This window comes from Canis aureus, chromosome 2 (genome assembly GCF_053574225.1).
Source record: "Canis aureus isolate CA01 chromosome 2, VMU_Caureus_v.1.0, whole genome shotgun sequence".
Lineage (NCBI taxonomy): Eukaryota > Metazoa > Chordata > Mammalia > Carnivora > Canidae > Canis > Canis aureus.
In genome coordinates this window covers 56,034,391-56,047,767 of record NC_135612.1, presented here as the reverse complement: position 1 = coordinate 56,047,767, position 13,377 = coordinate 56,034,391, and the positions used below count along the sequence as shown (strand labels likewise).

Here is a 13,377-nt window from a genome sequence, read left to right as displayed (position 1 = left end):
TAACAAAAGCATGATCCAAAAAGAAGAAAATTCTCATATAGGACTTCATCAAAATTAAAAACTTCTGCTCTGCAAAAGACCAGGTTAAGAGGATAAAAAGACAAGCTACAGACTAGAAGAAAACACTTGGAAACCACACGTCCAACAAAAGACTAGTATCGAGAAAATACAAAGAATGCACAATTTTAAAAACTGTACTAAAAATGAGCTAAAGATATGAACAGACATTTCATGGAAAAGGAGATACAGAAAGCCAGTACGCTAAGCACATGAAAAGTTGTTAGCAGTTAGAGAAATACAAATTAAAACCACAAGGAAATTAAAAATAAATAAAATAGTAACAGTAAATACTGAGGAGGATGAGAAAGGATTGGAACCCTCACACATTTCTGAGAGGAATGTACAATGGTAAAGCCACTCTGGAAAACTGAGACAGTTTCTTAAAATACTAATCATTTAACTACCATTAGATCCAACAATTATACTCCTGGGCATTTATCCTAGAAAAATGCAAACTTAGGTTCACATTAAAACCTGTACATCAGGGCACTTGGGTGGCTCAGTGGTTGAGCATCTCCCTTTGGCTCAGGTCATGATCCCTGGGGCCTAGGATCGAGTCCCGCATCAGGTTCCCCGCAGGGAGCCTGCTTCTCCCCCTGCCTGTGTCTCTGCCTCTCTCTGTGTCTCTCATGAATAAAATCAGTCAGTCAATCAATCAATCCTGTACATATATATTTACAGTAGCTACATTCGTAATAGCCCCAACCTGGAAACAATCCCCATGTCCCTCAACAGGTAAGTGCTTAAACTGTGGGATGTCCACCCCATGGAATACTGCTGATACACACCATGACCTAGATGAATCTCTATAGTATCATATAGAGATAAAAACCAATCCCAAAAGGTTATAGACCATATGGTTCCACTTATTCAACACCTTCAAAATGAAAAAATTAAAGAGAAGCAAACAAATTAATGGTTGCCAGCAGTTAAGAGGGAGAGGGAGCAGGAGGGAAGTAGGTGTGGCCATCACCTTCCGCAGCTGATGGATGCCTACTGTAAACTGACTGTATCAGTGGTAAGTATCTTGGTTGCCATCACGTACTACAGTTTTGCAAAATGTTACCACTGAGGGAAACAAACCATGTAAAGGGTACAGGGATCTGTATTATTTCTCAAAATTGCTGGTTAATCCAAAACTACCTCAATACAAAATTTAACTTAAAAATACATGGGGTCATAAAGGAAACCAACAATACTGAATACACTTGTCAAAATATTAAGATATCTGTGACATGGTTTTCAAAACACCTGGGTAATGTGATAGTGAAGGCGTATGTCTATTTGCATTGGGTGGTCAGGGAAAACTTCTCTGATGAGGCACTCTGAAAATTCTGTGCTGCACTCTAAAAGAAAAGGAGGAGACACCCCGCAATGATCAAGAGGAAAGGCATGGCAGGTTGAGGGAACAGCTACCACAAAAGCCCCAAGACAAGAAGACCTTAGCCCAGTAAGGGAACGAGAGGTCAGTGCATCTGATCACCAGCAGGAGGGGGAGGAGAAGGCCCAGTGATGTGTGGTTTCCCATGCCAGGGGAGGAGGAAGTCTGGTTTGTATTCTAAATGCAACTGGAAGCCACTGAAGAATTCAAGACTTGCAAGCAGAAGAATGATATGGTCTGAGGCACATTTTAAAAAGAGCATAGTGAGCACTCTAAGTGGATGGTAGCACTCGGAATAAAGGTCTGGGAACGGGGCAGGAGGCTGCTGCAGCCGTCCAGGCAAGGGGAGCCCATGGCCAGGACCAGGAGGAGCATGGCAGCAGAGATAAGAGAAAGATGAACACATTTGCAGTTTATTTTGAAAACAGAACCAGGAAGAAGGACTCTCTGATGAACTTCCTTTCCAATGAGGGAGAGAAAAAATATCAAAGATGAATCCTGGGTTTTGTTTTGTTTTCATTGAGCAGCTGAGCACACAGTCAGTGTGATTTACAGAGACAGAGACCACCAGCAGAAGAACATGTTGGGGTGGAGAAAATGAAGAGTTCAAGTTTGGAAATCTTAAGTTTGAGAGCCTTTTAAATATCCAAGGGGAGAGGTGCCTTTTGAGTTTGCAGGAGTTTGTATTCAGAAGGAACACCTGGACTAGAAATACAATTTACAGGGCACCTAGGCGGCTCAGTGGTTGAGCTTCTGCCTTTGGGTTAGGTTGTGACCTGGGGTCTTGGGATCAAGTTCCACATCAGGCTCCCCACAGGGAGCCTGCTTCACCCTCTGCCTATGTCTCTACGTCTTTCTGTGTCTCTCATGAATAAATAAATAAATCTTAAAAAAAAATAAATAAATACAATTTACAAAGTAATCAAAGTATAGATTGTCTATACATCAGTGAGGCTGGATGAGAAACCTTGGTGGGGGCAGAGGCTGAGAAAGGGGGAGGTACCCAAGCCAGAGCCTTGGGGCACTCCAGGATGTCCTTGGGAAACGATGGGGACCAGGGTGGTCAGAAGGAGCAATAAAGGAGACCAAGAAGGTGAGGCCAGGGGAAAACCCAGTGAGTATAGGAGTTGTGGGCAGAGTACAGTCCACAGGGTCACAGGCTGCTGAGAGTCAGGTGGGGAAGCGACCCCAAGGTGTGGCAGCTGGGGGGCGGAGGCTCACTTGAGACCTAGGCCTCAGGGTGCTGGTGAAGACAGCTGGCAGGAACCAGCTGAGAAAGAGATGAGAAAGTAGAGATGCGGCAATAGACAATGTTTTCAATACACTTTGCTGGGAAGGAGAGAGAGAAAATAGGATGGGGTGAAGCAGGATCTCAGACCAAGGAAGGACTTTTCCATATGGGAATGAGAGGGATGGGGTGTGAAGCCCAGTGGGGAGGCAGTGTGCAGTGTGCAGTGTCCTTGTTTGTCCTTCCAGGACAAAGAGAGTAGCACCCACTCATTAACTGGCAGATCCTTCTCAGCTGTGGAATCGTGGAAGAAACGACAGGGATGTGGGTGAGAAATACGGCTTAGCCATCAGGCTCAGGAGGGAGTACCCAAGGCATGAGGCCTGGAGGAGCAGTAGCTTCTGCCACTGATGGATGCTCTGAGCAGGCAAAGCAAGCCCTTAGAGGCATCAGTGTTTGAGAAAGATTTATCCAGTGCCGAAGGAAAGTCACCACCATCCAATGGATTAGAAAGAGAGCCAGAAAGAACAATCCCAGGCTCACAGAGGTCACTGCCATCGGTGCTGTGGTGACAACATGTGTACATGACCCTGCGAACTGCAAGGCAAGAGGAAAGGCATTTCATGGAACCCCAACAGTTAGCAATGCAACAGTCCCTTCCTGATCCCATCCCCAGCTGCCCCCAGACCCTTGCCCCAACTCAACACCTTCCCAGATTTCCACCGAAATGCAAAATCCAACTACCCACATTTTGCTGGTATAGAACCTCCAGAAATATGTTTGCCTATTATTTAACCAATACGGTAGTATATCAGTCCTATTGACTGGCAGTTTAATTTCCTAGGTGAAAGAATGCTCCCCCAAATACACATGATCTCCCCCCCCCCCACACTTAACTTTGGGTAACATCATTTACATTCAATTTGTTACTAAAGCTAAAAAATTAATCTGAAAAAAACAGCCAAAAAAAAAAAAAACCCTGCTTTCAAACGCCTTTTAAAATCAAATTCCAAGTGAGTGGCACCCTGTTACATTTACTTTAGGGGATAAAAAAAAGTCATCAGACTTAAGAAATGTTTTGATTATGTATTTTTTATGTATTTTATGTATTTATGTATGGATTTATGGATTTTATCTATTTATTCATGAGAGACACAGAGAGAGAGGCAGAGACACAGGCAGAGAGAGAAACAGGCTCCATGCAGGGAGCCCCATGCGGGACTCGATCCCAAGACCTTGGGATCACGACCTGGGCCAAAGGCAGAACACTCAACCACTGAGCCACCCAGGCACCCCATGTTTGGATTATACTGTTTAAAGATAATAATCAGTTTGGCTTGGACATCTATTCTAGCACACTGACTTAAATTTTTTTTAAAAAATACAAAGATTTATAGATGAATTTATGAAGCAATCTACGTGGCAAGAAGCAAGACTGTTTAAGTATCATGTATTTTCTGACGCATCTAAGAGAAAAAAAATAAATCATTATGGATTTTGTAAAGTGCAGTTTTATCTTTCTCTCTAACAAGACAGTGAAACAAGAGACATTCAGTGCCTCCCTAGGGATTCTCATAATTTACAAAGACTATCCTTCTCTGAAGTGTTTACCCATAAATGGCCAGCATGTGCAGTGGGTTGTCACAGGAAAAATGTCTAGGCCTCTTATGACTGCTCATCATTTCTCTGGTTAATGCATTAAAAGAGAAGGGTGGGGGAGTTACCCCCCACAAAAAAAAGCTGTGTTAGATTCCCACATTCCCTATTGTTGCTGGGTCACAGGACAAAGGTTAAAGAGCACTACTACATAAGGCAAAAAGAAATAAATTTAACATGAAACCTCCAAGGGTCACCACCATCCAGGGTTATCGCCATATGGTTAATTTGGAGACAGAAGAAGAAAAAGAGGAAATATGAACTCTTCCCTAGACTTCTCAGGGCTGAGGAACACATATCCTGGAAGTTCAAAGAGAAAGAATATGGCTATTCGCACAGAGTCCAGGTCAGAGGAAGTCCAGGTGCGGCCTGAACATCCTGTACCAATAGTGACCATTGTCAAGAAAACCACTATGAATTATGCATTATTAAGCATAATTAATGCAAATCAAAGAGTGGTAACAGTAATGTAATTACTCTACATTTTTATTAATCAAGTACCACGTTTGATAAGAAACCACAAGGCCATCTTGAACCCCTTTGTATTTATCTCTAATATAATAATTCAAGCTCTATCCCTTCCAGTAGGAGGATAAACTTAAAAATCCTTTCAAGAGGGAAAAAAAAAAGTAGTTATGAACAAGGGACACTTAGGTTCTAAGTTCCAATGCTGAAGAAGAGAATTAACTACATTTTGTGATCAACTCCACGAGTGCTCTTGTCATTTTACTTTATTTCTCCCTCTTTTCTATTGATCTCCATATGCTGCAAAATGAGGCATAATCTCTGGGGTTTACAGTTTTTCGTTCTCTGTACAGTAAGGGGATTTGTTTCCCACCCCCTGAGAGATAAGTGAGGTACCAAGAAAGAGGAGGTTATGAGTTATTTTACCTTGTCTATTGTGGAGAAAAATCATCTTCGGTCACCATGGTCCTATAGTTCCCTTATTTGTAAAAGATCCACTTTATCCTTTCTCTGAAATACTCTAAGTAAATTAAGAATTTCAGAATTGGGGGGCACCTGGGCGGCTCAATGGTTGAGTATCTAGCTTTGGTTCAGGTTGTGATCCCAGGGTCCTGGGATCAAGTCCCACATCTGGCTCCTCACAGGGAGCCTGCTTCTCCCTCTGCCTACGTCTCTGCCTCTCTCTGTGTGTCTCTCATGAATAAATAAAAATCTTTTTAAAAAAATTTTTAAAGGAATTTCAAAACTTGGAGGTACATACTGTGATATAATCCACACAACATACAATTCACCCATAAAGGTGAATTCCATGGTTTTCGGAATATTCACAGAGTTGTGCAAGCATCACTACAATCAGTTTTAAAACAGAGAGAGACATCGCTTCCAAATCCTCTAATCCAAGATACAGACAAAACTAAGGTTTAGAGGGGGTAAGTCAGGTTCCCAAGGTCACAGACCTGGTCAGTGGCACAACCACTGGGAATTATCGAGCCGCTGACATCATCTGGGACTCCCTTTCCCCTGCTCTGGAAAGTTCTATGTGAATTAAAACCTCCTGTTAAAATGTTGTCTGAGAAGAACGTCTGGCATTTTTTACTGTCATGCTCCCTTTTATATTAAACCCAGTCTAACTCTTCCACCAAATCTGTCCCATGGCCAGATTTCTTAGACAGACTTCTAGAACAGATAAAAAACTTATCTACTGGATACTTTGACGGAAAAAAAACGTGGTTTGTAAACTGCAGAGAGAATCTGTGATTCCTTCTTTTCCAATAAATGCACAAAAGATTTCAGCTCATGCAACAAATGTCTAAATTAAACCTACTCTCGCTTTCTTTTTTAATGGACTGATGGTGGTTAAACTAAAGGACCTCATCACTAGTGTGACACTTCTCCGATGCCAATACCTTCCTAAGATCTCAACCATTCATGCTTGCTAGTGTTCAGAAACTAACATGAATCACCCTAGAGCTTTTATCTCCATCATCTCTGAGATGTGCTCCTATGAAGTCCTTACCAAATAAACGAAAATCTTCAAAACAGGTCAGTTCCTTGCCAGGAAGGAAGGCCCTCCTAGTTCCTCCTAAGGAAGGCCATGTAACAAGCACAGCCAGCAGTTACTCTGGCACTGCCCTAACCACAGCGGCAACCAGCCTCCTGGCGGCCCAAGCCGAGAGCATGCTCTGGTTCTGAGCTCACAGCAGCACTGCTCCTGCCTTTAAATGCGCCCCCCCCCCACCCCATTTCCATGACACTCCTCTCTCCTGCATCTATCAGTTCTTTCCTTCCTGTGCTCCTCCACCCCAAAAGTTTCCTTTATTCAATAAATATTTATTGAGTGGACACTGCTTATCAAGTACTGGGCTGAACACTGTCCCTAAATGTGGCTGCTCCCTAGAGTCTGTATTTAGCTCCTTGTGCATTTTCTGACTTTCTTGCACTTACATTTTTTAATGTCCACTTAGGGCTTAAATCCCAAAAAGTCTGTAGTTCCAGTCTTGGCCTCAATCCCTGAGCCCCAGATCTGGGCATGCACCTGCCCCAAGGCCAGTGATAACTGAATGGCCCCAGACCATTCAAAGGGCCCAAGGCCAGCGAGGAGTACGCCCAGCCGGCCCCTCCTCCAGGACTCCTCATCACCCTGAATAGCACCACTGTCCGCCCAGTGTCCCCAATCAGAATCTGGGCATCACCCAGTTTCTTCATGGAAGGGGTGTGAGTGAGGGAACAGCGGTGCCCTCAGCCTGAAACTGAGGCTAGAAGAAGAGAATCCTCTAATTTCAGCTGCTTACCAATCTGTGGGAGAAGCAGGATAAGATCTCATTAATGCGGATTCTGAATGAAATCTGTCCACCTTGGTGCTAGCCAAATTGGGGGGCTGGGGCGGGGGCGGGGGGGGGGGCGGAGGACGAGACAGAGCAACAGATCCCGGGGTGCAGGTGTGGGATAGGTTCTACAATGCGAGCTATGCCATGGCCGGAAGAGACTGCAATCTCGGAATACAAATTTGCTTGTCAACACACACACTCACGCACACACAGCAATTTCATGCCTCCCTTCCTGTTTTCCTGTTTTCCCGGTTTCCCCCACTCGGAACGCCCTTCCCCCTTCCCTGCCACCTCCCCCGCCACCACCACCATCCCTGCTCCTACTTAATTCCCAAACGCCGCGTCTCCTCCTCCGGGAAGCTTTCCCGGACGCCCCCATCGGGCTGTCTGCCCGCTCCGCGCGTGGAGGTGCGTCTACCACTGTTTGTTTACGGGTCTGCCGGCGTCTGCGAGCCAGACCGCGGCCCCCCGGGAGCAGGAGCCCGGCCGGCGGCGCCAGGACGGCGCGCAGGCGAGGCACCGCCACGGGGAGCCCCCTCCAGGCGCGCGCGGGCCCGACCTCCGCACCCGCCGCGAGGCCGCAGGATGCGCCCCGGGGGGCTGCCGAGCGCAGGTCCGGGGGGCGGCGCCGAGCGCAGCGCGCAGGCCTCCGCACGCCCCTCTCCCGCGCGAGCCCCCGCCGCCCCCGCCGCCGCCGCCCCCGCCCCGGCCCTCGGGCGCCCGCCGAGTGACAGCGCTCGGGGCACGGCCGGCCCGGGGCCGCGGGGCCCTCCCCGGCACCTCTGCGTCCCGGGAGGGGCCCCTCGGGTCGCCGGAGGCCTCGAGCCTCGGGGGACCGCGGCCGCCCGGTCGCCCCCGCCGACCTCCCCCGGGCCCCCCTACCTGGCTGGCTTTGTGGAACTGCTTCTTCAGCCCCGCCACCGACATCGCGGCTGCGCCCGGCCCGCGCTGGGGGTCTCCGGGCTCCGCGGGGCCGCGCGGCCGCGACGCGCTGGGGGAGCGGGCGCCTGGCCGGTCCCCGCGCGGCTGGGCTCCGCCGGGCCCGCCTCCCACGGCCAGGGCCACGGCCACCGCCGCTGTCACACTCGCACACACGCGCGCACGCAGATGGCAACACCGCGTTCCGGGGCCCCTGCGCAGCCCATTGGCCGGGCGGCGGCGGTATGCAAATGAGGCCGCCGGGGCCGCCCACGCCTCATTGTTGCGTGGAGACCCGGGCGGCGGGGCGGCGGGGCGGCGTGGGGAGCCCCCGGGTGTGGGTCGGGGCGGGCCCACGCAGGGCTGCCTGCGGGCGGGGGCTGCGGCACGGCCACGCGCGGGGAGGGAGGGCGCACCTCTCCTGCTTCTGGGACTCGGTGCGAAACCTGCCCTTGCTCGCCCGCAGCGTGCCTCCCCCAGGCGCAGTTTGGGTGGGGGTCCGTTTTCAGGCAGGGACGCTCCCCAAGTCCGCCTAGAGGTACAGAAACCCGACCGGACGGGGATGGGGGGTGGGGGGGACCTGCGGGAGGAGGGCGGCGGGGTAGTTTCTCCTCACCCTGTGCGGTGCCCCGGCGCACCGGGTGCACATGACTGTGGCCTTCCAGGAGAACCAGCAGTTAACCGGTAATTTGCTGATGGATGCAGTGCTCGCTAAGCGCAGGGGTCTCCAAGGAGCTGTGAACCCCGTGCTCCCCACCCCGGAGGAACCACCACGCGCGGGACCCCGCCCCCTCGGTAATTCCTACCAGTTGCATCGGTTACGGAGTCATTTTGCACACTGAGGCCCATCCCGGGGCCTGGAGCATACTGTGCATCCTTGTGCCAGAGCTGCCCCTCACCAGGTCAGCATCTGCACAGAACCCTGCCTCCAGAGGTCCCGAGACCTGCAGCCCACTCTGGGCGCGCTTAACACTGGAGAAACAAACATCCTCTTCCTCCAGGCTCCACCTGAGAGAAAGAGGCTCCTCTTCTCTGAGCCCTCAGCAAGACCCATCTGGGATGACCAGGAGCCATGGTTTACCCAACACTTTTGCTTTTACACCTGCTGTTCCCTGGCGTCCACTTTTGGCATCCTGCGTTTCCCCAGGAAAAAGCCCTTTGCCATTAGCTCTTGATTCCCTTATCCCTGACTTCATCCCAGGAAGGATTTGTGGTAACTACACCTTCCTGTGCTTCTTTCCTCCCTTGCCTTTAGAGGCTGTGGACAGGAGTGAGCAGAAGCATTCTTTCTGTGGTGTTGGAGAAGGTGAAGTGAGTGAGGTGAGGAGATAGAGGTGACATCCCAAGGATTAATTAATGTAGTTTAAGGGAGTGCCATGGGCTTGACTGGCCAACAGGTGGCTGATACCAGCCACAGATAACTGGAATGTGTGAGGGTGGGGATCACTGGATCAGAATAGCATAACAAGGTGGCCCGTCCACACAACAGGCTGAATCCCACTCAACCAAAGGCTCCCCTCCAAGGGAACCACTACACTGAGGGCAGCTGGCCACAGGGATTACTGTCAGGGTCCCCTTTTCCTGGGCTGGTCCAGGACTGCCTGAAACATGCTCATCTGCCTTCCTTCTCCATGTCAGAATTGCTTAAATAACACAGATTTGGAGAATTTGCACCTAAACTAATCCAGCTCTGTGCCCTTTGGGAAAAGAGTGACATATAAAAAAAAAACAAAAAACAAAAAACAAAACCTTCTTGGCATTTCTTCCATGGTTGATAATATACTGAAGTTTCCTAATCCAGTTAACTTTGGTAATTTCTCTTATTCAGGCATGAAGTGGTACACTGTATCTCATTTTTAAACTTAATAATTTTTCATGCACATTTTTTCCTTTGTAAAGCTATTTGTGGCCTTAATTTTTCAGTGATTAGACTCATGAGAAGGTTTACCAGTTTTATTGGTCTTTTGAAAGGGTTCTTGACTTTATTCATCATGGCCATAGATTTTTTTTTCTATCGTTAATTTCTTTCTTTATTATACATTGTTTCCTTCTGTTTTGCTCAGGAGATTGAAGTTGTTAACAAAAGAAACTGGCCCTGGTTAATGTAAGCTGAAAAAGAATGTATTGGAGAAGGGTATCAGGTGGCCCAGAGATTTGGAGAGCCATAGGGGACCACATGGGGGAGTAAGCAGGAATGGGAATCTCAGTGGTCACATCCGCAGCGTGTCCAGGGGCAGCCCTTTGGGATGTGCTGACTTGGCCTTGAAAGCTGGCTGTGGCTACCAGAATGAATGCTAAACTATTCCCTGCTTCCTTCAGGCTCACGCTAGATTGAGAGTTCCAGGGGGGCAGCATCTGATTGGCTAAATCTAGATGATATGCCCAGGCTCTAGATGTCTAAGATCCACACCATGGTGGATCTCCCTAATATAGGAAGCAGCTTCAGAGACTAGGCAGCAAAGAAAATTATCTAAGAACAACAGCAACACAAATGCCCACTAACCTTTATTTGGGGACTCCTTAATCTCTTCCATAGAATATGTGGCTTATATGTTTTTATTCTTTTATGTTTTATAATCAACACATATAAAGCTATAAATTTTCTTCTGAGTACGGCTTTGGCTTCACACCTTGTTTTCATTATGTGATACAGTTCTTCTGATTGTTTTCTAAATAAACTTGGGATTGCAGTTTTAATGCCCTGTTTGATCTAAATGTTTTTAATATTTTCTATGTGGTTTGATTTCTTATATTCATTGTATGGGAAATTCTAGACTTGTACTATTGCCAAATAGCAGGCCCTAAGGTTTTTTTCATAGCCTACTATGTTACATTTTACAAATGTACTGTAGAGTTTTGAAATAATGTGTGTTCTGTTTCTATGGGACAGTTTTTCTCTTTATCCACCATGGAAGCACATGTTCCACTGAAAGTCCTAGCTCAGAGTGAGATTTCAAACTCAAGCTAGCTAGAGCCACATTGGCCAGTTCAAGGTTTGCTCTGTATGTCAACACCCACCATCCCCCAAGCTCTTCAGTCTGTTTAGGGAGGAGCATACAAATGTCTTGGGCCATTTGACAGTTGCCTACATGAGAAGAAATCAGTAGGAGAGCCTTGAGGCACACATAAGTGTTATTCTAAACTAAAGAATCTTTGGGCATTTGGGGTCTTCACAGGACAATGACAAGAGGGATGCCATGGTTGTCTTTGGCACTCTGGATAGATGGCCCACGTTCTGGCAGAGGTTTGGGTGTTCTCCTGTTCATTTCTTTGTGGTCCTTGGCTCTCCTGACACCTTTACCTTCCCTGATGCAGAGTGCTATTCGAGTAGAGTATGCACTGACATTTCTCTGTCTTGTGCTTAGGCCAGCTCTTGAGTCTAGTATGTGCAGTCTTTGTGTCTGGTCCTGTGGTGAATGACTCATATCTCCCTGTGTGGGTGGGAGCAGGAGAGCCTGGGTAGGGGTGGAGGGGGAGGGAAGCATACTGATTAATGTCTAAAACAGGATGACATACCTCATTATGTATCTCATAAATCAAGTCTTCTGGACTTATCCTTCAAATGCTCTGTATCCTGATTTTTTTCCCTTCAATTAGGAAAGACTGAGAGGGACAGTCTATAGTCTCTTGCTCTGATTATGATATGTTGTTTGTGCCTTATGTTTGGGAGTTGAGCTGTAAAGGTTTTTCAGTGCTGTGGTATTCTGCTTATAACTGTTGTATCTTCTTGTGGTTTGGAATTTTATCCATAGAAGGTAACCTATTTTGTCCTGTTTATGGCTTTTTTTTTTTTATTTTATTTATGATAGTCACAGAGAGAGAGAGAGAGGCAGAGACACAGGCAGAGGGAGAAGCAGGCTCCATGCACCGGGAGCCCGATGTGGGATTCGATCCCGGGTCTCCGGGATCGCGCCCTGGACCAAAGGCAGGCGCCAAACCGCTGCGCCACCCAGGGATCCCTGTTTATGGCTTTTTGCTTCTATTTTTACTTTGTCACATATCAATTTTTATATCCCTATTTATTGTTTATATGCATTTCATATGTTTTAACTGTTCTTTTTTTTGGTCCCTTTTGTCTAGCTTTATAGAGACATAATTGATAATAGGACATTGTGTAATTTTAATGTGTAAACCTGTGATGATTTGATACATGTATATATTGTCAAATGATCACCACAGTGAGGTTAAGTAACACTTCCATCTCCTCATATAATTATCTTTTTTTTAAATGGTGAGAATATTGAAAATCTGCTCTCTTGGCAGCTTTCAAGTATGGGTCCTTTACTTTTGACCTTTCAGTTTGCTTCAGGCACGTGTTCTATAAACAATAAAATTTAATTTTGTTTTGGGGCCAAAACAAGTCTTTGCCTTTTGTGAGAGAGATTTAAAGCATTCACATTTCTTATGAAAAGAGTATATTTGATCTTGGTTTTGTCATGTTATGGCATGTTATCTAGGGTTTTTTTTTTTTTATTCCTTCAAATAGTTCCTTCTGTCACTAGTATCTAATTGTTTACTCAGATTTTTCTTTACTTCTTTTTTCCCTTTGCTTTTGGAAATTATATGCCCAATTTTTACTCAACCACTGGTTACCATTGTTCTGTGAAATACATGAACCTCTATTCTCTGTCAACATCAATAATTAAACATTATATGGAAGCCATAGCATGACTAGCACAAGCCATGGCCAGCGCACATAAACTAAGTCTTCCTGTCCTTCCTTCAGCTTAGACCAGCTCATGCTCTGGCCCCAGCCACCCAAGAAGTCTACAGCAAAGACCAGAGTCCAGTTTCCTTCCTGGGAAGCAAAATATGAACGAGTGGGCAACCCAGGTGGCTCAGCGGCTTAGCGCCGCCTTCAGCCCAGGGCATGATCCTGGAGTCCCGGGATCGAGTCTCATGTCAGGCTCCCTACATGGAGCCTGCTTCTCCCTCTGCCTGTGTCTCTGCCTCTCTCTCTCTCTCTCTCTCATTCAGTGTGCTTCTCATTAATAAATAAATAAAATCTTTAAAAAAAAATATCAACCAGTGGCTGCAAAGTATGGGTTTTAAGTTAGGGAGGCACAGATGAGGAGAAGACAATTTGAACAGAAATTTTGAAATAAAGGAATAGTAAAATTATTTTAAGTTCAAAATAACTGTTTTCATAAGTATGTATTTCCCATTATATAATAACACTTAAAGAAAATGTGGAAACTGTTGGAAAGTAAAAAGGAAAATTTACCTTTGCAATCACTGTCGAAACAACTGCTCTTAGTATTTTGGCATGTTTTTCTTTAATAGTCTATTTCCTATGCAAAATTTAAACATACTGTCACAACTGTACAAACTACTTTATTTTC

The 13,377-nt window shown here is 46.7% G+C and overlaps 1 protein-coding gene and 1 long non-coding RNA gene across 3 annotated transcripts in view; one reads left to right on the top strand and one right to left on the bottom strand.

The window, feature by feature from the left end:
• Positions 1 to 8,155, bottom strand: part of SH3GL3 (SH3 domain containing GRB2 like 3, endophilin A3) — a 136,184-nt gene extending 128,029 nt beyond the window's left edge. Inside the window, exon 1 of one of the 2 annotated variants that reach the window (XM_077873969.1) lies at positions 8,000 to 8,155. In XM_077873969.1, the coding sequence (XP_077730095.1) occupies positions 8,000 to 8,044 (45 nt within the window). In that variant the 5' untranslated portion in view covers positions 8,045 to 8,155. The remainder of the gene's footprint in view (positions 1 to 7,999) is intronic. The other variant, XM_077874000.1, reaches the window with a different exon arrangement.
• A 208-nt stretch (positions 8,156 to 8,363) lies between these two features.
• LOC144298733 (uncharacterized) lies at positions 8,364 to 13,054 on the top strand. The gene is made up of 4 exons (XR_013365643.1): positions 8,364 to 8,573; positions 8,701 to 8,830; positions 9,291 to 9,355; positions 12,762 to 13,054. It is a non-coding gene; the product is annotated as an uncharacterized LOC144298733 (long non-coding RNA).
• The last annotated feature ends 323 nt before the right edge of the window (positions 13,055 to 13,377 follow it).